Genomic DNA, 25,127 nt, shown 5'->3' on the forward strand with positions numbered 1-25,127 from the left:
CAATGGCTAGAAAGTGGGGGTGTTTCTCTATGTTGCAGTGTTCTTGATTTTGTAATTCCCACAGAATACCTTACATTAAGCCTGTCGTTTCTTCCACACAGACCGAGGAGAGCCCCGATCTGGCCTTTGGTTTCCAGGCTTTTTTCCATAGGACTCCAGTGTAATTCTCTCGTCTTCCTTCCACACTCACTCTTACACACCCCACGTTGACCCTCATGTCTGACCTGATCTCTGACCCCAAAGGAAGTGCTCGGAACTCCAAAACAAAGGTCAGCAAGCTATTCCCTTAAAGGACCAGCCACTTATAGTCCCTAGACTGGTCCAGTGGTCAGGACATTTTCCTTCCTCATTCTTTCCAGCATAAAAGAAATCCATCAGTAGCAATTCCATGGAATAAGGGCACAACAGAGGTGCCTGAGTCCCTCCCTCCTGCCTGGACCGTGAGTCTGTGCTTATGCACCGCATGTCCTCAGTATGGGACTGAAGTGTTTGCTGAACCTCCTGTCCAGGAGCAGTGCCGGGCTGCGTCAGCCGGCAGGAATGCCGAGGAGGAGAAAGGGATGCTGGCCAGCCTCTGTTCCCAGAAACCACGCCTGCTCTTCTGCTATCTGGCTTCCTTGACTTCCTTCCCCGTGGACATCCTCCTCCCCCTTCGCCAGATGCAGGAGCCCCAGGACAGTGCTGGAGGTGGTGGCCTTCTCCTCTGTCAGGTCCCCCTTCAAAGGGTCACAGAAGGAAGCTGCCAACTCGTCCTCCGGTCGTCCGGTGCAGTATTCTGGTCCCTGCAGGAACCGCTGTCCAGGCTGACCCCAATCTGTTTCGGTGAACTTTCTAGAGAGAAAGGTTGTCGCCATTAAGTGTCTGGAAACACATAAACAGTCGGTCTCTTTGTGATGGGAGCCTAAAATAACCGGGTGACCTGATTTTCACCCTCTGTTGAGAGCAGAGATACCGTTGAGGGTGGAGAGACCCGGTCCTCTGTTTCCTGGTGACAATGTTTTCTACTCTGGACCCAATTCTTTTCCTTCCTCTTTATCGTTGTTCTTCCTTATTCCTCGATCAAATCTTTTGAAGGGGCTGGAAAGGAAGCTGGGCTGGTGGAGGACCTCTTAGACATTTTATGAACACACACACACACACGCACGCGCACACACACACACACACACACACACACACACCGAAAGAAAGAGAAAGAGGGAGGAGAGAGAAAGGGAGGGGGGGAGAGAGAAATGCCAGAAGCAGGAGGATCAGAAAGTTCAGGGGTTATCCGTGGCTACATAGCAATATTCAACCTGGGCTATAGTGAAATCGTGTTTCAAAAGAGATTGAAATTGTCCCATTAGAGTGAACTTGTAGGGTTGCTGGGGTCTGTGATTCTAAGCCTTTGAAAACAGAGGCAGGAGGCAGAATTTGAGGCCAGCCTGTTTTTTTAAAAAAATGAGGAATTTCCCATCCAAGTCGGTCCACTATTCTGCCTTATTCAATAGAGAATAGGGGACACTTTGGGAGGTCTTTTCCCAGATGCCTGCCTTTCTCTTAAGAAATTCCTAGGTTTTGCCGGGCAGTGACGGCGCACACCTTTAATCCTAGCACTCAAGAGACCAGAGGCAGATGGTTCCTTGTGAGTTCGAGGCTGGCCTGGTCTACAGAGCAAGTTCCAGGTCAGCCAGAACTACACAGAGAAAACATGTCTCAAACAAAAACAAAAACAAAACAAGAAAAAGAAATTCCTAGGCTAGTTGGGGCTCCCCTGTAATCCACACACTAGGGAAACTAAATCGAGATTTTTGAATTAGAAGCCAGCTGGGCTTCATAGCAAGACCTTATCCCAATGTATACACAAACAACAAACACTTAAAAATCTTTACACACACCTGACGTGGGCCTTTCACAGCCGTGTTTACGTGTGTACTTTTGCTCCAGGGCCTTGTTCATTGGGTCTGGGTGTAGATGACTCAAAGCCAGATCTTCATATTCTCTTTTCCAGGTTTTGAAATGAGGTTCCTGTAGTCCTTGTAGACCTAACTGTCTAGGACACAGGAAATGCTCTGCCATTGGAGAGCTGGGTAGATGGAAGCAGAGAGAGCGTTGAAGACCTGATGCAGTTCTCAGACTGTAGGGTGAGGTTGGAGGAGCAGCAGCACCCGGCAGCAGGACAGCTCTCCAGATCCTGTTCTCTCGGTTCAGGAAAAGCGGCTCTTGGGTCCCTTGGGACTCACACTGAGCATGGCATACATCTGCCTGAATTGAGATGTGTTTGAGGGACAATAAGGGACAACCTAGTCGGGCAGTGGTGGCTCAGCACTCAGGAGATAGAGGTAGGAGGATCTCTGTGAGTTTGAGGCCCACCTGGTCTACAGAGGGATTCTAGGACAGTCAGAGCTACACAGAGAAACCCTGTTTGAGAGAGAGAGAGAGAGAGAGAGAGAGAGAGAGAGAGAGAGAGAACCTAAATGGTAGTGGTGGCTTACAGCCCCCGGACAAGTTGTTTCCTCAGGAAGGATGGAAGAGGTAGAGCAGGGCTTGCTCACTTCAGCTGTGTCGCTGAGGACCAAGGCTCTTTCTATCAGTTGGCATTCAACATGCTGATTTATCATGGTGCTTGTTGTCTCGTGGTCACAGTATAGCTCCCATGGCTCCAGACATCTTGTCCTCCCATCACAGCATCAAGGAAGCAGGGAAGGAGCCAGAAGGAAAGGGGCTTAGTCTTTGTTAATAAAGACAAATCTCTCCTACAGGCCTTGCACAGGGCCTGCTGTGTCTAGATCCGGGTCGCTGACACCATACAAGGAAGGACGGAAAGGTGAAGGTGTGGCAAAGGTGAATTGGATTTCTGTTATTACCTTAGCCCAGTTATGAATCATGACTGGCAAGACTCTGCTCTGAGATCAAGGGTTTCCTCCCTGTACCCAAACAGAATAAGGAAGGGAAGGGAAGGAAAGTGGGTGTTGGGGTGTGTGTGTGTGTGTGGCATTACTAGGAATACAGTACCCGCCACATCTTCACCAAACTTTCTGTTCCACTAAAGCTAACTTAGCTGTCTGCTTTTGGTGCTTGTCACCAGAAGACTCTTGAGTAAGATGCTAAAGGTGAACATCTTCCTAAAGTTGTGTGCACCTGCACCTCCAGTTTCTCTGCTATGACTTAAGAATGAGGCTAGCTTTCGTCCATAAGCTCAGAGCCAGGCTGGTCACGACAGTGAGACTTTATTTCCTTTTTAAAACGGGCAGGGAAGCTCACATTATATCTCCAGTGATTGGGAGGTAGGGGTGGGAGGATCAGGAGTTCCAGGCCAGTGTGGTCTACAAGAGATCCTATCTTAAAGGGGGATGGAGAGGAAAGGGAGAAAGAGGAAAGAGAAAGGGAAAAGATAAGCCAGGTGTGGTGGCACACACCTTTGATCCCAGCACTGGGGAGGCAGAGGCAAAAGGATCTCTGTGAGTTCGAGACCAGCCTGGCTGGCCTACAAAGAGAGTTCCAGGAAAAGTCAGGGCTGTTTCATAGAGAAACCCTGTCTCAAAAAAATAAAAATAGAAAGAAAGGAAGGAAGGGAGGGAGGGAGAAAGAAAGGGAGGGAGGAAGAGGGGGAAAAGGGAGGGAGGAAGGAAGAAAGGGAAAATGGAGTGGAGTGAAGAGCTGAGGCTGGGGAATAGCTTAGCCAGTAGATCAAACCCTGGGTTTGGTCCCCGGCATTGCAGAAACCACAGATGTGCAAACGTGTGAGCTCTTCATTTGGGAAGTAGGATGAACAGAAGCTCAAGGGCATCTTTGTCTACTTAGCAGTCTGGGGCCAGCTTCAAATGTCTGAGACTCTGATCCCTAAGGGATGTGGAGGAAGCCAGGTAAATAGGTGGGAGGAAATGCATCCTTCCCTACGACTCAGTTTATCTAATCTTCAGGTCTCAGCTCCACACCGTCTCTTCTTATAGGTTGAGGGGGTCCTGATCTATGAGCATAGATGCCCACCAGGGAAGGGTGACGTCAAGGGTTCAACTTGGGGAGCCTTTCTTCCTCTCCACCAGGACAGTGGGAAAGCATCATACAGATACAGATTCAAGCTTTCTGTAGGTCAGTTGCCCCCGGACTGGAGCAGAGGTCTATGGTTGTCCATCATATTCGAGCCACATCCTTTGGGTCACATCAGAACGTCGTAAAGGTTAGATGTTTTCAGCTGACTTTACTTATTGTATTAGAGTAGTTCAAGAAATGACTGTGCAGAGTGTCTACTAAAGCCTTGGGCTCTGGTTTTTTTTTTTTCCTCCACCGACGGCCAGTGTTTGAGTCTCTGTCACCTATTAATCTTTTAAGAGACCCAGTGTCCTCATTATCAAGGTCACACATGCAGAAAGTGAATGAGAGGTTAACAGTGCTTGCAGAGAAGACCCAAGTTCTATTCCCATAACCATACCAGCCACCTAACGACCCATATAAGTCCAGCTTTAGGGGATCCGACACCCTTTCCTGGTCTCCCTTCACACCTGCACACAAGTGCGAACACACACACACACACACACACACACACATACACACGTAAAAATAAAAATCTTTTTTTTAAGTGAATAGACCAACAGTTCTAAAAAAAAAAATCATGGTTATCTCACTTCCTTTCTCCCTTCCGCCTTCATTCACTCCCCTGACTCCAACAAGATTTCACATGGAGCCACGCTGCCTGTGAGCCTCCTGCCTCGACTTCCCTACTGTTGTGATTACAGATGTAATTACAGATGCAATAAATGTAAACAGACAAAACTAGTCCCGAAGAGGGCATGGTATACTTATAATCTCAGCACTCAGGAGATGGACACGGGCCGATCAGCAATTCAAGCAATTCCTCCTCTACAGAGCTACCCCAGGCTAGAAAGAGACTCAATCTTAGGACAAGTACACAAAAAGCAGTGTTGTTTTAAGGTTAAAAACAGCCTATTCATTATCAATGAACAGGACGTGTGTGTGTGTGTGTGTGTGTGTGTGTGTGTGTGTGTGTGTGGTAGCTTAGATTTATTTTCTTTATTAAGAACTTTCCAGCCGGGCGGTGGTGGCGCACGCCTTTAATCCCAGCACTCGGGAGGCAGAGGCAGGCGGATCTCTGAGTTCGAGGCCAGCCTGGTCTACAAGAGCTAGTTCCAGGACAGGCTCCAAAGCCATAGAGAAACCCTGTCTCGAAAAAAAATAAATAAATAAAAAAAAGAACTTTCCAGAGGGGCCTGGAGAGATGGCTCAGCAGTTAAGAGCACTGACTGCTCTAGCAGAGGACCTGGGTTCGATTCCCAGCACCCACACAGTAACACACAGGCTCATGTAACTCCTGTTTCTCAGGATCTGATGCCCTCTTCTGACCTCCACAGGGATGAGGCACACACAGCAAGAAGACATACATGAAGGCAAAACATTGATCCAATAAAAATAAAGATAGAAAAAAATTAAAAAGAACTTAATATACCATAAAACACATAGTATAGAATGCAGTGTTTTTCAGTATACTTAGAGTTTCCCAACCATCACCGTAATTTAATATAAAACAGCCTCATCCAAACACTGGACACACTAACAGTCATTCCCTGTCCTACCTCCCTCTTCCTTGGTACCCCCCCCCCCATACTCTAGTCTCACCTAGGTCAATGAAACCACTCCTGTGCCTTCTGTCTTGGCCACTTTTAGAAGCATCTGCATTTCCTTGTGTGTGTCTTCTTGGACTAGCCCAAAGCTTCAGAGTTTCTTGTATCCCATATCATGATCAGTATCTCACTCCTTCTCATTGCTGAATAATATTATTTTATGAACAACTCTTTTTAATCGACTCATCAGTTGATAAACATTCAAGCTGTGTCTCCAAATTAACTGTTGTGATTATGAATATCTGTATACATGTTCCTGTGTTGATGTAGTTAGTCAGTTTCTCCTGGGTAGAGATGGAGGAACCAAATAGCAAGATTATATGATGGCTCTGTTTCACCTTTTAAGGAGTTGGACAACTATTTCCCAAAGTTGCTGCTGCATTTTATATTCTCAACAACAACATACAGGGTTCCAATTGTTCCATATTTCACCAAAGTTGTTACTGTCTGTCTCTGTTTTAGCCATCCTAACGTGTTTGAAGCAGCATCTTATCGTGTTGCATGTTATCCATTTGTCTGTCTGTTTCTTTTGTGGAGTTTTTTGTTTGTTTTAGTGAGAGAGTCTTATTACACAGCCCAGGCTGTTGTGAGTTCACAATCCTTCTGCCTCAGCCTCAGTGCAGGAATTACAGGCATTCACCACCATGCCTGGAAGTCCTTTATTTGACCTTCTCTTTTTAATTGCCCTGGCTAGAAGTTGCAGCTCAAATGTTGAATACAAGTGGTGACAGGTGACCATCCTATCATGTTTGTGATCTTGGGGGGCAAAATCCAGACTTTCACCACTAGAGTAATTCCAGCTGTATGTGTTTTTTAAATGTCCCTTTAGGGATTGAGGGAACTCTGGCTTTTCCTACTATGTCTGATGTTTTATCATAAAAAAGTTAGATTTTGCCAAAAGCTTTTTAATGTCTATTAAAATGATTATATGGCTTTTGTACTTTATTAGTATGTTGTACTTGTTAATTGTTTTAGTTATTAAAGTGAGCTTGTAGTTCCCCTGTTATTAGGTTTTAATTGCACTTATAAATAGTTGCATCATTAAAACAGGGGGAATACTTAAAAGTAGAAAGCCAATTATCCACAACAGGACCTCAAGATTTTGTGGGTTTCAGGACAGCCAGGACGACACTGAGAAACCCTGACTCAAAACAAAACAAAGAGAGAGAGAGGGGAGAGAGAGAGAGAGAGAGAGAGAGAGAGAGAGAGAGAGAGAGAGAGAGAAATAATTCCACTATAGATCAGGCATAGTAATTTATGTTGATAATCCCAGTGCTCAGGAAGCTGAGGCAGGAGGATTTTGAGTTCCAGTCTAACCTGAGCGGCATAGTGAGGCTGTCTCAAAGCAACAAAATGTAGCAATCCCACATGAGCACATGACAATTGAATGTGTGTTGGTTAATTTGGGCTGTCAAATTTGATTAAGAAACACTCAGAGGTCTGGGAGATGGCTCAGTAGGTAGAGCACTTGCTGTATAAGCATGGGGGGTTGAGTTCAATACCTGTCTTCCCCAACAAGTCAAGTCTGCCATATCTGTAACCCCGCTTCAAGATGCAGAGATAGACTGGCCTACGAGCTAACAGGGCACCTAGCCCAGCCAAAAGGGCAAGCTTCAGGTTCAGTGAGATAGACTATCTGGGAATGAAGAGAAGGTGGAAGAGAACATCTTTCTGTGACTTCCACACAAGTGCGCACAGGCACATGGGTACACAGGCATATCCAGACTCCCATGTAACTACACAGACATGCACCACTAACACCATCCCCATACACATGCAACCACCTAGGGGATAATAATAGCCCACCGTGGACACAAGTAATATACATATATCAAAATTCATCAAGTTATGTATCTGAATATTTGCAGTTCTCCTAAGACCTCTTTTTTAGGGGGGAAGGGATTCGAGACAGGGTTTCTCAGTAGCTATGGAGACTATCCTGGAACTCACTCTGTAGACCAGGCTGGCCTTGAACTCACAGAGATCCACCTGCTTCTGCCTCCTGAGTGCTGGGATTAAATGTGTGTGCCACCAACACCCAACTTCATTAGACCTCTTAACTGCTAAGCCATCTCTCCAGTCCCTCATTAGACTTCAATAGTATTATTAAAGAGATTTTGATGAACTGGGGATATAGCTCAGTAGATTCCCCCCCCCCCCGCCACACACACACACACACACACACACACACACACACCAGCATACACAGAGACTGAGTTCTATCCCTAGCACTGCATAAACTGGGTGTGGTGGTTTATGGTTGTAATCCCAGCATTTGGAGAAGAGACAGGAGAAAGAAACATTCAAGGTCATCCTTGACTACATAGTGAGTTTGAGAGCAACCTGAGCTACATTACACCCTCTCCCATTCAAAACAAAAGAGGATTCTGCTGAATGAGTATAATAGTTGCGTGCTTCCAGTCCCAGTTTCACACATGCGCGTGCGCACACACACACACACACACACACAGGTACACACACACTTCAATCTACCTTTTTTGGTACAGCCGAGCTGGCATGTTTAACGCACACTGCAGGCACCGTCCAATCACAGCATCCTCTCCACCTCTCAGTGAGTCCCTATCCTGTTGTTATTTCCTCCTTATTAAAACAGTTCCCATTGGAGACAGGCAGGAGACTTTCCAGAAGGTAGTAAAACTTACAAAGCTCAGGGAACTGAGAAATTTTTTACTAGATTCACAAGGCCCCTTTCAAAAGATTGTACCAGCCGTGGGCTGTTGGTAAGGGAGGAAGCTGTCCCGTGGTACTGCGGGTCAGGTGTGTGGGGGTAACTTCCCTGGGTTGTCACCCATGCTGGGCTGGGCTTTTTGTGACTCAGCTGCCTTGAGTCACCTTATGCTTCTGTGTGTCACTCCAGTAAACCCACTGTTCACTAAGTTAGTCTTGACAGTATTTGCTCATTTGGCTGGTGCTTGGTGTCCTGTCTAGAGAATAGGCTCTCATTTACAGCTTTCCTGGAAATGTCACTCAATAGCTGTTGGACCCACTTCCTGGTGTTGGCTTTCCCAGGTGGTTTTCCTGTGGGAGCCAAATGGCTGTGGTCCATGCCAGCCTCACATTTACCTGCCACACCTCTCAGTGCGAACAGGTTTCTTTCCCTGAGCCATGAGTGAGTCAACCATACCCCTGCTCTGTACCTGAGCCATTCTCAACTCATCTTTAACACCTGACTCCTAAGCAGAGACGCAAGAATGAGGCATACTAGGGAGAAAACGCTCAGAGTGGTCAGTGTGGGAAAGGTTGGTTCGGTGAAATAAAGTGGTCTTCTTGAACTCAATGATTAAGCTTTAGGAGCTGTTAAGATGTAAGAGTGTACCATGCTGGAAATATGAGAAGCTCAAGGGCTTTTAAGAGTATTTGTGTGTGTGTGTGTGTGTGTATGCGCGCGCGCGCGCGCATGTGCATGTGCCATGGAGCATTTGTAGAGGCCAGAGAACAACTTGTGGGAGTCAGTTCTCTCTACCCACGTGCATCCTGGGGACGGAACTCAGAGCTGGCAGTAAATGCCTAGCCCTGTTGAACCACGTCATGCTGTGGAATATTAGCTGAAGATGTGTTTCATTTGTTTATGCTGTGGAATATTTGTTTAATGCTGCAAAGATGTCTTGTGTGCTTTTATGTTGCATACGTTTAACTCTGTGAAGCAGTCTTACTTTGCCTGTCTAAAACACCTGATTGGTCTAGTAAAGAGCTGAATGGCCAATAGCTAGGCAGGAGAGAGGGATAGATGGGACTGCCAGGAAGAGAGAATAAATAGAACAGAGAGGACGGGAGGAGCGAGAAAAGGAAGAGAGGAGGATGCCGGGGGCCAACTACACACCACACATCCAGCCAGGAGTAAGAAGGAAAGAAAGGCATATATAGAAAAAGATAAAAGCCCAAAGGTAAAAGGTAGACAGGATAATTTAAGTTTAAAAAAGTTGGCTAACTGGGCAGTGGTGGCACACATCTTTAATCCCAGCACTCGGGAGGCAGAGGCAGGCAGATCTCTGTAAGTTTGAGGCCAGCCTGGTCTAGAGAGCAAGCTCCTCGACAGACTCCAAAGCTACAGAGAAACCACATCTTGGGAAAAAAAAATAAGTGATGAGAAACGGCACCTTGGCCTTTAAACTACTGTTCATGGCCATTTTTTATTGCTCTACTTGTTCAGTTTTTGAGTCAGAACCTTGTGTTACTTAGGCAGACCCTGAAGATTCCTCAAAGTCCTGAGGGATCTGCCTCCACCTCCCTGTTCCTGAGATCACAGGCCTGGCTAGCTATGCGTCTCTCACAGAAAAATTCCATCATCCGAGGAAATACACAGAGCACATTACCTAGAAAGAACATTCCTTCCTTGTGGCTTTCCTTTTTTTCCAAGGGAGGAAAGATTTGTTCTGTCTCATTGTGAGTATAGGCCATCTTGTCAGTATGGTAGCTGACAGCTCAGGGATAGGGACAGAAGCACAGGAAGCCAGCTCATGTCTCTGTGGATCTGGAAGCAGAGAGAAGCTATATGGCTTCTTGTTGTTTTTAATCTAAAAGCATTTTTGGGATACCCTATTGACATTTATTTCACATATATAATATATAAATATATTACAACGTATGTACATTTTAGTTTATTTTTCGAGACAGGGTTTCTCTGTGTTGCTTTGGAGTCAGTCCTGGAACTAGCTCTTGTAGACCAGGCTGGCCTCAAACTCACAGAGATCTGCCTGCCTCTGCCTCCCGAGTGCTGGGATTAAAGGCGTGCGCCACCACCGCCCGGCTACATGTTAGTTTTTTTTTTTTGTTTTTTTTTTTTTTTTTTTGGTTTTTCGAGACAGGGTTTCTCTGTGGCTTTGGAGCCTGTCCTGGAACTAGCTCTTGTAGACCAGGCTGGTCTCGAACTCACAGAGATCCGCCTGCCTCTGCCTCCCGAGTGCTGGGATTAAAGGCGTGCGCCACCACCGCCCGGCTACATGTTAGTTTAAAAAGTTTTTCTATGCTGGGAATTGAATCCAAGGCCTCTTGTATGCTAAATGCCTGAGTTGCGTGCCCACCTCTCTGGCACTTTAAATTGACAGCATATGGTATTCTTGGAACAAGTATGGTTGTATATGAGTCCTCTGTCGCTATTAATGCTATTTTAAAAGATTTGTTTATTTTTATAGGTTGCCTGCGTGCATGTATATGTAGCACAAGCATTGGTTGTTCCCTTGTGGGTCAGAAGAGGGTGGAGGATCCCCTGGGACTGAAGTTGCAGATAGTTGTGAGCTGTCCTGTAGGCACTGGGAACTGAATCCAGGTCCTCTGCGAGAGTAACAAGTTCTCCTAAGGATCCATCTCTTCAGCTCCTATCAGTACCTTTTTCACAGAATGAATTCTCAGTGTATCCTTTCAGTATTTCCGTCCCTCATGCAATCACACCCACAGCAGACGTCTACTGATTGCTTTAGGATAGTGATTTGTTAAAAATGATGGTATCAGCTACTTTAGCAAATTAAATAAATGCAGATAGTTACCATACAGCGAACTTAGAGGGTATTTTTAAGATTTGGACAAGAAACAGTCTATAACTAGTGCTGTCTGTAACAGCAATAAAAAATTGCTGAGCATCTCCTAGGCATCCCTACTGCCTGCCTCTTACTATACGCCTATCTCCAACATGGTCAGTATAATGGCTACCTGTTGTTTGCACCAATACAGCATTCTTTTTTGTGACATTGCCCCTCACTCATCTCTTTCAATTTGGAAACCACTGGCCTCAAAATCGTGGTATAGGTATAGGTACAAAACTTAGATGGATGCTGAGAACATTCTGTTCCAGAAACATAGGTGGACATGTTGTGTCTTTCCACAAGGGCGAAAGTTATTGAATAATAATAAACTCATAAGCTACAATGGTTTCATTGGCTTCCATCAACCACATGGTCTTAATTTCTCTTGATAGTCGGGTGTTAGCAGACACAAGTTCTTCTATTCCAATCTTTTTTTAAAAAAATTCATTTATTTTTGTTTTATGTGCATTGGTGTTTTGCCTGCATGCATGTTAGTGTGACCATGTCACAGATCTTGGAGTTACATACAGTTGTTCTGGAGGTGCTGGGAATTGAACTCAGGTCCTCTGGAGGAACAGTCTGCGCTCTTAACTGCTGAGTTATCTCTCCAGTCCTTTCATTCATTCTTTCTTTCTTTCTTTTCTTTTGTTTATTTTTATTTTTATTTTTTTGAGACAAAGTTTCTCTGTAGCTTTGGAGCCTGTCCTGGAACTAGCTCTTGTAGACCAGGCTGGCCTTGAACTCACAGAGATCCGCCTGCTTCTGCCTCCAGAGTGTTGGGATTAAAGGCGTGCGCCACCACTGTCCGGCTCCAGCCTCCTCCTTTCTATTTCAATCTTTTATTATTATTATGTTTACAGTATTCTGTCTACTTGTTTGCCACATTACAGATGGTTGTGAGCCACCATGTGGTTGCTGGGAATTGAACTCAGGACCTTAGGAAGAACAGGCAATGCTCTTAACCACTGAGCCATCTCTCCAGCCCTCTATTCCGATCTTAATTACTAATATTGGTGCCCAGATCAAATATTGAATGGTAACCACACACACACACACACACACACACACACAGGCTACAGAGTGACTGTAATAGAGTTAAATAGGCCGTGATGGATTTCAAGTAGTTCAAAGAGGTAGAGGGAAAGATGCAAAGAGACTCACTGCAGCGGTGATGCTGAGGTCTTGGCAGGAAAGCTGCTGGAGGTACACAGTGTTGCTGTACCACCATCGAGTTAAGCCTGGACCACACGCTTCAGTGGAGCTGCAGAGGCACGGGACTGACAGAATCAAGGTGCGGGACCGGCTCCAGATACACAGATGGATGAATGACCGCAGGTCAAGTAAGCCTCATCAAGCAGAGGAAACTGCAGAGAGCGGAGGCCCCAAGGATAGTCAGGAACTCACCAGCGTGCTTCCGCGTGCAGGTGCCCCTGCCTGTTTATTCCAGGTCCAGTCTTAGCACAGAAAGGAAAGTTGTTTTTCTTTGCTTTTGATGCTGGGTTGGAACCCAGAGTCTCCACATGCTAGACAAGCGCTCTCACACTGAGCTAGGAACAGCAACTTCCGGTCGGTTTTGAGGCGATTCTAACGAAAGCGGCCTTTCCAGGGGCCATGCCAAACCAAAACAACTGGAAGGGAGCCTGTGTTCATTAACCTTTGCCAACTTAACACAAACTAGAGTCACCTGAGGTGCTCCATCAGACGTCAGGCATGCCTCGTGGGACGTTTTCTTGATAATGATTATGAGGAAATGCCAGCCTACTGTGGGGTGTGCCCCTCCAGTGCAAACACTCCGGGGCTGTGAAAAAAGCAAGCTGAGCCAGCCATGGGGAGCAAGTCAGTATGTAGAGTTCTTACATGGGCTCGGTTTCAGTTCCTGCCTACAGTGCTTTTCTGCCTTGATTTCCTCTCCTGGCTTCCTTCAGAAATGGACTGTTACCTAAAAGTGTGAAGAGGAAATAAACCCTTCCCTCCTCAAGTTGGTTTTGGTCAGTTTTTTTTTTTTTAACTATAGCAAGAGAAAGTACCTATATAAGATGCCAAACCAAGGGTAGGAACATATTCCCAGGGCCATTATAAGAGCACCTGGATCCAGTCTGGTGAGATGAGCCAATAATGAATCTCTCCTATGCTTAATCCAAATTGAATCCAGTTTCAAAAGTCACTACTCTGAATCTCTGGAGCCAGAAGCAAAAGTCCACTTCCTGAAGCTGATCTCAGATGGTTGCAACATTTAGCTGGCTGAGTGCCCACAGGAAGCCCAGGGTGGCAGCTTGGGGTGTGGTGGTTGGATAGGAAGCTCTGAGGTGCATCAACAGCAAAGAAACACAGGAGCAGAGACCTGCCACTGGGACAAGCTCTGGCTCATTCCCAGAGCACATCTCTTACCTCAGAATTTCTATTGTCAATGCTTTATACGGCACAGACTAAAATCGCTCTCCTGCATGCTCAGTGGGCACCCTCTAGGTGTGTAATCAGGAACCATTTATCCCTCCTAAAGTCTCATATTTACATGCAATTGTTGGACCCTAGCATCCAAACACTGAGGAGGAGTTGCCCCCAGAGACCACCTCTCACACCACAGTCGATGTAAAAGCATGAGGATTTTATTAATTCTGTCATGACAGGGTCGCCCAGCATTCAGGAAGCCGAGAGACCTCAAATAGCTGGCACAGGCTACTTTTAAAGGAGGGTTGTTCTTTGACTATTATGATTGGCTTATTCGAAAGGGCTATTACCAATAATTGGCTGAAGAGCTGTTGCCAGATCAGATGAGGTAAGAGGTCATTTTGACCGTGTTTCCCAGGGGACTGAATCAAAACATACGTATATGGGTAATTGTTCAGGAACTGAGTACGTGCATGTGTAGCTGTTAGGTCCTTGGTTCCCAGGAGAGGAGGGGAAGCACTATGGCACAGAGGCTGAGAGGATTCACAATTGTCAGAAATGGCTTCAAAATTGTCTTAAAGTCTTACATTTCCTCCTCTTATTTGGTCAAATATCTCAATCTTGAGATATTAGTAAATTTGGAGAACTAATTGGATCTGTACACAGAAATTAACAAACCAATGTTGTAGGCCCATCATAGGACACCAGGTCCTTTCATCCTGGGACTTGGGAGAGTTAGGTTTGCCCCCAATCACAGGGCATATATGGTTGAAACTGCCAGATGAGGCTATTTACAACTTGCAGGGTGAACAGAATCCCTATGTCTTTTTTTTTAGATCATTTTTCAGTGGAAGTGATTGTGATTTCAGATTTTTCTGGTGTGGTACGGTGAGAGACTAAGTCCTTTTTGCTAACCCCCAACCAGGAGCCATTGACACTGGTTTTACATCCCCAGGCAGTGTAATAGAATACTTTAGCCCCTCCCCCTAGACAAATATATCATTCAGAATATTTGCATGCAGGATAAGAGTTTCCAGGGGTTTGCTCAGTATCCTTCCAAGAGTCTTTTGCTAAAACACACAGGTCAAAAGTTAGCTGGGGGAACCAGGTATCCAGGGGATGAACTCCAGTGGCTAGCCTTAAGGCTTGTGCAGTCTCAAAGTTAGTCAGGGTCCAGGTTAAGTCCTGAGGTATAAACATCAGGGCAAAGATCAGCAAGCCTGGCAGAATCAGGCCTCCTTGAGAGGATTTTGGGTACGCTGAAGCTTTTATTTGGATGGTCCTGGGTCGTCCTATGGAGGTGCAGGCTTGAGGTGAGATGTGTGGATCCAGGCTGCAATACTGTCCACTTTGAGGGCAGTAGGTGTAGGGTCCCTTCCAGCGAGGTTCAAGGTTCTGGGACCGGTGTCTCCAAATGTACACAGAATCGCCAACCTGGAACGGGTGTGAGATTTCCGGGTGCCTGGGCTGGTGTTGGGAGGTGCCGGCAGAGAAGCTTAAGGGAAAGTAGCTTAGTCCAGCGGGCAGCAGCAGGGATAGCTAGGGCCCCTTTAGGAGGGTCTAATCTGGCCAGCAGCAGCAGGCCCTGGTCAGATAGTACTAGGTTCTCTATCTTAATGGTGAAGGTGGCACCTAAATCTTGCTGCTGTATTCTGTTTGAGAAATACCATCGCATGCCCCAAGTCCTTCCCGACACCCATGGAGACAGTCCTGCTGCTCGCCCCTGGGAGACAAGTGGGGGAGATGTCACAGGTCCCTGTGCTCCACATGGAGCATTGTTTTGGGGAAGTATAAGTGGCATCTGTGTTCTGGACCCCTACACCCGAATATTTCCTCCAGGGGAAAATCTTCTGCCAGCCTCCAGGGGCAGCTGTGGGGGATATGCATCTCGGATATCCCAGGAGGCTAGCCCTGCTACTAGTTGACAGGAATCAGGGGTGAGGGCAGGGGTATCAAAGCAAGGGCTTGAGGAGGCATGGATTGCAGGTATGAGCAGGCAGCTGCTGTTCTGGCTGTGGGGTGTTGCAGCTTTTCTCATGTCCCTCCTGATATACCCCAGGGGTCAATTCTGGAATGAATGTGAGATTTCCAGGTGTCAGGGTGGCCAGGGGTCTCTATGCCTGGGCTTGGAGGTCTGGAGAGCCTTCAACCGCACCTGCAGATCGGGTTTGTGAGCAAATGGGTCAGGAGGGGCCTTAGGAAGCCAAGCGGGGAGGTCCCCCATATTGGATCTCATAGGGGGTTAGTCCAAGCTGAGACGGGGTGTTTCCCACACAGAACAGGACTAGGGGGAGGAGCTGTACCCAGTCTTTGGTGCCAGTTCTTAAGGCTAATTAGTTTTTTTCAGACCCGCCAATCAGAATCTGGCAATAAAAATGGAGCTGCTCCCTACCAGCTGGAGTATTGAAGTCCCATTTGGGCCAAGTCAGAGGGAAGGTGTCCCATCCTCTATCTCGTTCTGTGATTGAGTTGGCCTGCTGTCAGCTCCTGGGACATTCTTTTGAGCTTCAAAGAGAACTCACTGTTTTTCCTCTGTGGTTAGGAGCACCTGTAAGAGCTGCTGACAATCATCCCAAGTGGGCTGATGGGTAACCAGAACAGATTCTATAAGCCCAGTTCTGAGAGCACGCCTTTAATCCCAGCACTCGGGAGGCAGAGGCAGGCGGATCTCTGTGAGTTCGAGGCCAGCCTGGTCTACAAGAGCTAGTTCCAGGACAGGCTCTAAAAAAAAAGCTGCAGAGAAACCCTGTCTCGAAAAACCAAAAAAAAAAAAAAAAAAAAAAAAAGATTAGAGGCAGAAAAAGGCGGTATTGTAATTGGCCTACTACTGAGCGAAGGGGAAATGCTTGGGAGGTCACTTTCTCCCTAGCGGACATCCCTCCCCTGTCCCAGTATAGACACTGAGTACTGAAGTTTTCAGGGCTAGGGCCTGACCAGCGGGGCTCCTCAGGAACGAAGTGCTTCCTCGGGGGGGGGGGGGGGGGGGGGGGGGGGGGGGGGGGGGAGGGAGAAGTCTGCCATGCTGGGCTGGATATCAGGAAGAACCGGAGGTGCCTCTGGATTCTGGGTTTCTTTCGCTCCTGTACAGGAAAGAGAGAAGACAAAAGGCTCGGGGAGGGGCTGCCATCGCCTCCTCCAGAGGCTGGGCTGCTTTCGGAATCAGGGGAACTGATGATGGCCAGGGGGCCGGTGCCAGGTTCTGAATTCCTGCAAGTGGATTTTAACAAAGACAAACCAACATAAAAAAAATCACAAAAACACAAAGAGACAGACACAAACTCAAAACCAGAAGCTGGCGCTCTCACCACCACTCTGGTGCAGAACTGAAAATACACAAGGACAAAAAGACAGACATAGACTCAAAATCAGAAGCTGCGCGGCAGCAGATCCAAAAATACAGATGGAGGATCTGGAGAGCTGTTGCCAGATCAGATGAGGTAAGAGGTCATTTTGACCGCGTTCCCAGGGGACTGAATCAAAACATACGTATGCGGGTAATTGTTCAGGAACTGAGTACGTGCGTGTGTAGGGTTCAGAATTGTCAGAGATGGCTTCAGAATTGTCTTAAAGTCTTAGACAATCATTTCTTCACATAGCCCAGTGGTGCTAATGACACATATAGGGAGACCAGAAGAAGGCCAATGATGCTTGTCCTGCTTCAGGAGATGCAAATATGGTACTGAGAGTGGAGTCTGACATCTAGGGAGGACATTAGTCTCTTTCCTTGGCTTATTATATTAGGGTAGGGATAATGGAAAGGGAAAAGGCCAGCCCATCCCTTCCAAATCAAGTCTGAAGACAGGCACGGTGTTGTATCCCTGTAATCTCAGCAGTTGGGGAGGCAGAAGGGTCAGGAGGTCAAGGTCATCTTTGACTATAAAAATCTAGGGTTATCAAGTGAATTCAAGACCTGATTGGGCTGCATAACACAGCATTTAAAACAAACAAATAAATAAATAAAAGGCTAAGGTGATGTCTCAGTCTACTAGCAAGTGTGACAAACCGAGTTCTTTCTTCAGAATTCTCTCAGCTTTTCAGCGCAGTGCTGAGTTTTTGTAATGCCAACACTGGGAAGCCAGACACAGGAGGACTCGTGAGGTTCAGTAGCCAGCCCACCTAGCCTAATTGATGACCTCCAGTCCCCTGTCTTGCTGGGCATGACGGCACATGCTTTAATTCTACTATTCAGGAGACAGAGGCAAGCAGATCTCCGTGAGTTCAAGGCCAGCCTCGTCTACAGAGTTCCAGGACAGTCAGGGCTACAGAGAAAAACCCGGTCTTTAAAGCAAAGCAAAGCAAAACAAAACAAACAAACAAAAAAAGAAAGACCCTATCTTAAAGGAGAAGGACAGTGTTCCTGAGGATGACACCCAAAGTTACCCTCTGACCTCCATATACATGTACACCAGCACACACATGAACACACACACACACACACACACACACACACACACACACACACAAAATACCCTGAAAGTTTCCTGAGAGTAGAAACCTTGCTCTTCCTGCCTACCATTGTGACACCTAACACAATAGCTAACAAAACATTATTTATTGATGAATGGATGGCCAAATGGAGAAATGAATGAACAAAGCATGGAGGACCTGGGAAGGAAGTGCTATATACGCTCTTAACGCCAAGATGGCCTCCCAGCTCTGAACTTCCCATCTTTGTGTTTTTATTTTGTTTTATACAGAAGCAGCTGACTTCAAAAAGGCTCCTTTCTGTCCTGTGAGTCTTTTGCGGTCTCACTGATGAGGCAGGATAGAAAGACAGGGAAAGCTAAGGGACGTGAGGAAGGGAAAAAAGACCTTGCTCTGGAACCTAATTGGTTCTTGTTGATGGACAGTTAAGATAGAATTGCCTGTAGAGATAATGCAGATTTTCCTAAAGCCACCTCAAGGTATTAAAAACAGCAAAGAGGGGAGGTATGGGTGGAGGGGAGGGGAGGGAAGGGGGAGAAGGAGGGGAGAGAAAGGGGAGAAGGAGGGGAGGGAGAGGGGAGGAGGAGGGAAGGAGATGGAAATTTTTAAATATAAAAAAAAAATAAACCATGAGGAAAAAAAAAAAATCAAAAAAAAAAAAAAAAAGAAAAATACAAAATTTTAAAAGTGCAAAAAAAAAAAAATAAAAAATAAAAACAGCAAAGAGCTCTGTTCTGAATATTTGTAACCCTGAATCTGCCTGTATTAGCATTCTCCTTACCCCTAAATTTAGACAGTATACCTCATTAGACCGCAAAATAAAATTATTTTTTTTAATTTATTTTTATCGTGGTGTGCATGTGTATATGCGTGTGCATGCTTGAAGGTGTGCAAGTATGTTCTCACACCATGCACATGCAGGTGCCTGTGGAAGTAAGAGAAGGCGCTGAATCCCTGGGCCTGGAGTCAATCCCCAGCTCCGTGAAGTCCGTGTGTTCCACTTCATACACGTAGGAATTGAGTCATAGAGAGTTAGACTGCTAAGTCACAAGGTTTGTGAGTGCTGGAGCTGGGTCTTCAATCCTCCTGGATTTGACAACAGAGTTCGTGTTTGTGATCACTCACTCTTTGAGAATTCCAAAGCCATGTGACACAGGCCGGCTGATCTTATAGGGGTGATGCGCTTCCAGGAAAGCTTCACAGCTGAAGTGACTCGAGCCATCTTGGAAGACAAGGAGAGCTGAGTTCTGGTACCGAGCATGAGACTTTGCATATAAGTTCTATAAAATGAGGAGCAGGAGGTAGCTTGTGGATCTGGAAGGGACAATTTTCCTGCTTTTGTGGAGTCCAGGGTGTTTCCCACTGAAGAGTCCTTTTTGGGATTTAGCAACGGCCTATTGAGTAATCACATCCTTTGTGTATTATATCATGTACACACAACAGTCTAGCAAGCGATGAAGTGCAGGAATTAACCTGAGATGATGAGGCAATGAGGGCTGTGTGTGTGACTCCTTCAAGGCCACAAGAGGTGAGTAAGTGGCAGAACAAGATAAGGAGCTGGTGGTGTCCTGTGCTTAGGAAGAAGGGACAGGCTCTTCCCAGGATCCAGGCTCTGTTCTGCCCAGCTTGGCACATGTGCTGCTGTGGGTCCTTCCCTCCGGAACAAACTCCCCTGTACATTCAGAAACAGTTTTATGTCCCACCCACCCTTCAAGGTCCAGCTAATTGCACACCTTTCGTCCAAGCCTTTTCCACATTCTCTCAGCTCCCTACCTAAGTGTCAATCAAATGTCTTAGCTCTTCTTTCAACCAGATTTCTGCCTTGAATACCTCCACTGCCTGTGGTAATTTGATTTGTTACTGTCATCCAATGTCCCACTTTGAAATTCCTATTGCCTATTTCTTCTTCTCCTTCTTCAAAAGTTTTCCCTTTTATTTTAATGTCATCTTAAGATTTTCCTTTACAATGGTATATCCTTTGAAAACAAATTTTAAATTTTTGTTTATTTATTTGAGACAGAGTTGCTCTGTGTAACATCCCTGGAACTCATTCTGTAGACCAGGCTGACCTTGAACTCACAGAGATCCGCCTGTCTCTGCCTCCTGAGTGCTGAGATTAAAGGTGTGCACCATCTCCATCACCACCCAGCAAAGAATTATTTTTTTTATTTTATATGTCTGAGTGTTTTGCCTGCATACATGTCTTTGCAGGGCATCAGATCACCTATATAGATTCTTATGATCAGTCAGTGGGTTCAGGTACTCAAATCCACATCTCTTGGAAGAGCAGCCAATGCTCTTCAATACTGAACCATCTCTCCAGCCCCATATCTTGTTTCTCAGTGGAGTGTAAGCTTCATGAGGCAGACACTTCTTTGTGGGTGGGTGTGTGGCATGACAGTCAGATGTCAACGTTCGGGTGTCTTCCTCACTCATTCTCCACTTTATTTTTGAGACAGAGTCTTTGACTGAACTTGGAGCTCCCCAATTCAGTTAGCCTGGCTGCCAGATACCTCTAGGAATCCTCCTGGCTCCATGTCATGAGCACTGGGAGTTTAACGAGATGCTCAGAATCCGAGCTTAACTCCTCATGTTTTCCTGGCAGTCTTCCGTTGATTGAGTCATCCCCACCCCCTCATATTTAAGGCAGGGACTCATATATCCCAGGCTGACCTGGAGCTGGTTTATAGCCAAAGGTTGTCTTGAACTCCTGATACTCCTACCTCCACCTCATGAGTGCTGGCATTATATCCATGCATTTCCATGCTTCACTTAAAGGCATACAGAGCTTTAAAAGAAAAAAAACTTTAAAAAAAGATGTATTATTCTATGTGTCTGAGTGTTTTGCCTGCACATATGTATGTGGACCAAGTTCATGCCTGTTGCCCTCAGAAATCAATGTAAGACTTTAAATCCTCTGACACTCTGAGCCACTATATGGGTGCTGGGAACCAAATCCAGGTCCTCTGTATAAGCATTAAGTGCTCTTAAGTGCTGAATCCTCTCTCCAGGCCTCATATAGTTCTTTCTGATTACCGTATTCACTTTGGGATCAGAATGCTTGTGACTCGAAAGTAGTTCTGTGCTCTCTCCACTTTCTGTTAGACTGGTCCTCTCCTAATTCGAGCAAAACAAATACCTTGCCAACTCATTTCTAAAAGCTCCAGGGGAGTAGGAGCTGTGTGATGTTGGGGTTCACATAGATGCGTTCAGCAATTAATAATAACCAGCACTTAATGAACACTTACTAATTGCTAGGTCCTGCACAAAATACATCACATACATTAACTCATTAGATTCTCTTATGGCAACTATTATTATCCCCCAGAGCAGAAGAAGACACATAGAGGTCACTCAGCTAGTAGGTGAGGCAGCAAGAATTCAAACCAAGAGTGAGTCATACTCTTAATCATGACACTAAAAATTTATGGGTAACTAAAGTTCTCTGTAATGTAGAACGATTTCCTTTCTTTTGCTACTGGTCTGGATTAGGTATTTTGATAGGTGCACAACGCTTTACTAATGTAATACTTGCAAATGAGTCCATTAAGCAGGAAGAATTTTAAAAAGAAGTTGACTCATGAAGTAGTGAACTCCTCAAATTTCAGTTCCGGTTATCAGATCTGAAAAGAGTACAGGTCTCCCGACTTTCAAGGAAAGTCTTCAGAGGAAACTGTATAGGGGAAACCCGGATAGAAACAAGCGATGCGCACTTGAGACGTCTGCGTAGCGCTCTGTGAGGAACGGTGAGAGACAGTCAAAAGGGTTATTCTATTAACACCCACAGAGGAATTTGCTAATGAAGTAAGGGAGCTGCCTGTCTTGGGCTTGGATTCAATCCGAGAACCTCTAGGGAGAAAGGGCACAGAGGGCAACCACCACCTGTGCAGGAGAACCGGGAACCGGCTCTGGAGATGGGGTCAGCCCATGTTTCTTCCTCCACACGCTAATTGGCTACTTCTTTCCGGGCTCCGCCTCCTCCTCAGTCTGGACCATTAGGCAGCAAAGCTCCACTTACGACCTGTCTAGGACTCCAATCAAGTGCCCAGCTCTCTAGTTCCTCCGAAGAAGCCCCCTTGACGCTAGCAAGCCGCTTTTCTCTCGCCCTTGATTGGCCAGAAGCAGCATGAGGTCCGCCTCCCTAGCCTTTGGATTGGTCAGACTCTATCAGGCTCCGCCCCGTGGTCCCTCCGGGTGCCCGGCTTCAGCGAGCCTGGTCTTCTCCGCTGGCCCCGCCCTCGCGTGACGGCCGGACCGGGAATTGGCAGCGGCGCTGCAGCCATTTCCGGTTTCGGGGAGGTGGGTGCGGTGTGGAGCGGGAGTTGGCGCCGCAGCCGCCTCCAGAGCTTGCCGTGCTACCGGGTGCTGCCGGGACGATGCGGCCGGAGCCTGGCGGCTGCTGCTGCCGCCGTCCACTGCGGGCGAACGGCTGCGTGAAGAACGGGGAGGTGAGGAACGGGTACGTGAAGAGCAGCACCGCCACTGTCGCGGCTGCCGGCCAGGTACGACGGGACCGAGAAGCCGGGCGGGGCCGGGGCGATGGGCCGGGACCCCGCGAGCCGAAGCCCGGGCCAGGCCGGGGCGGACGGGCAGCCGCGCGGGAGGCTCTCAGCGGCCGGCTGGCGGCTGGGCGCGGCTCAGGTGCGCTGGCGCCCGGGACCCGGCATTGACTGGGCCTCCACCTGAACGCGAGGGAGACTCAAGGGCAGCGCGGGACTCAACAACCATGTGGGGCTTCCCAGTTATGCCGCTTCTCCAGTTATTCGAGGCTCCCCATTTCTATCCGGCTACCCAAGCCTTGCGGGCCTCCGCCTCCCCAGCGATGTGGCGCTCCCAACCATGCAGGACTCTCCAGGTCTACCTGGCTTCTTAGATGTGCGGGGTTCCCGAGTTCTGCCCGACTCCCCAGTCTCGGCTGGGCTCCCCAACACGCGGGACTCCCTAAGTCTGCCCGGCTCCTGAGCTGTGTGAAGCTCCCCAGCATTTGCTGTTCTGAAGGGCCCTCCCGGTCCCTGGAAGCTGGGCTTCCTCTCCTAGTCCCGATCCTGCAAGCAGTGCAGGCCTCTCCCACTGGGAAGCAGAGGAACGCCCTCGGAGCCCGGCGGTACCTTCTCTAGGGTTCCTTCTCGGGTCCCCTCAAGTACATGCTTCCTGTAGTGTCTTGCAGCCCCGACAGGAAGAGTTAGGAAAGTTAGGCAGTACGGTTGTGGAAGTTCACCCAGGCAGCCTCTTCCTACCCCATTCTGAACTTCCTTTACCAGGAAAACCTTGACTGTGGACCCCCCTACCCCTCTCCCCGGGTGTCTTAAAAGTTGTCCTGTTGTGCGATTGGTGAGACCCCATCCCACCATCCAGGTTAGATTAGGTGGCCCCTTTCACCAAGCAATAGAGCTATGGAAGAGGGCATTGCTTAATCCACTGGTAAGTTGTCATGAGTCCTTGTACTAATTAACTGAAGTTGAATCATCAACCGTATTCATGCAGTTCTAAAATACCTTACAGAGTTCTGAATTCCTGACAGCATTTTGTTTATGTGTGTGTTTATTTTGAGACATGGTTTCTCTGTGTAACAGTCATGACTGGCCTGTGTTGTAGACCAGGCTGGCCTCGAACTCATAGAGATTCTCCAGCCTCTGCCTCCCAAGTGCTGGGATTAATACCGTGTGCCAACAGGCCTGGTTTTCCTGACAGTGTTTTTTTAAACTAGCCTTTCATTTATGTCTACTGACTCCTCTACTGAAATATGTTTCTAAGATGAGCTTCTTCAAGAGATGCAAGATGTAACGTTGCTGGAAGAGAGTGCTGAGATGATTTTGACTTTAACACTTATAAGTCTTGTGCAGATACCAGGAAGAAGAGTTTTAAACCCCTTAGCAGGAGTGAGTGTGATTATTGCAGTTTTGATAGGATGATGACCTTGCTTTGGCAGTAACATAGATACTAACCTGTCCCCTGAATCAGTATTGGTGACAGGCCTGTTAACCCTGTGCCGTGGAAGGGTTTTCTCCACGTAGAGATGGGTTATTGAGACGGTGGGGAAGTGCGGAGGCTTAGGATAGGAGTGCATAGGAAAGACTTGACCTCCCTTGAATGTATAAGGTGTTAAGATTCAAAAGATTGGTTTCCAAAAAATGACTATGGTAGAGAGGGTGTGATAAAAGTCCCATTTGTGGTCCAGGATTGGTGTCGCTGGCCTTTCAACCCAGCACTCAGGAAGCAGAAGCAGGTGGATCTTTGTGAGTTCAAGCCAAGCCTAGTCTGCATAGTGAGTTTGAGGACAGTTGTGAGCCATGGAAAAATTCTCTGTTTTCACTAACAGTGTAAGGTAGCTAATGAGACAGCACTGTAGTGATATAGAATGTATCAGAGAAATTGAACCTTGGAGATAGAAAATAATGGGTAAACTGGTGAGGAAAAAGGAAGTCCAGACCAAGCCAGCTATGTGTTAGAGACGCTTTCTGTCTGAATGTTCCTTTCAGTCACTAGATATTCTGACTAAATAGTAAATCAAGTTCTGACCTCCTGGAATCCCAACAATTTAGCATTTGTAGGCATGGTATTTCTTCAGAGACTACCAACTATTAAGATGGAGAAATACCAAGTTATTAAAATGAAATATAAAAATCTGTGACTGTAGCAGGGTGTGGTGGCAAACACCTGTAATCCTAGCACTTGGGAAGGAAGCTGGGGCTAGAAGGAGGAATGTTCAAAGCCAGTCTGGATTTATATACAGTTAACTCAGGGTCCCCCCATCCCCCAAAAAGTTTGTGCTTGTTACATATGGCTGGTTCTTTTTTGTTTGTTTTTAATTCATTTTTTTGTGCATTGGTGTGAAGGTGTCAGATCCCCAGAAACTGGAGTTACACACAGTTGTGAGCTGCCATGTGGGTGCTGGGAATTGAACCAGGGTCATCTGGAAGAACAGCCAGTGCTCTTAACCACTGAGCCATTTCTCTTGCCCCAATTACTGGCTTTTTAAACCTACTTTATCGAACATTTTCACTCAAGGCTCAGTGGTATTTGGAAGAATGTTCTAATGGAATGTTCTAAGGGGTGCAATATCCTTACTAGAAAACTATTTTTCACAAATAATTCTAAAGCTGGTATTTCATTTGTGAGGAATAAGAGCTCTAAGTTTATGAGACGAGAATGTCCTAAA

The 25,127-nt window shown here is 46.7% G+C and overlaps 1 protein-coding gene across 1 annotated transcript in view; it reads left to right on the forward strand.

Annotated features, from left to right (window-relative positions):
- The first annotated feature begins 22,227 nt into the window (after nucleotides 1-22,227).
- Nucleotides 22,228-25,127, forward strand: part of Sptlc2 (serine palmitoyltransferase long chain base subunit 2) — a 70,441-nt gene continuing 67,541 nt past the window's right edge. Inside the window, exon 1 of the mRNA XM_038337339.2 lies at nucleotides 22,228-22,470. Coding sequence (XP_038193267.1) covers nucleotides 22,345-22,470 — 126 coding nt within the window. The 5' untranslated portion in view covers nucleotides 22,228-22,344. The remainder of the gene's footprint in view (nucleotides 22,471-25,127) is intronic.

This window comes from Arvicola amphibius, chromosome 7, assembly GCF_903992535.2.
Source record: "Arvicola amphibius chromosome 7, mArvAmp1.2, whole genome shotgun sequence".
NCBI classification, from domain to species: domain Eukaryota; kingdom Metazoa; phylum Chordata; class Mammalia; order Rodentia; family Cricetidae; genus Arvicola; species Arvicola amphibius.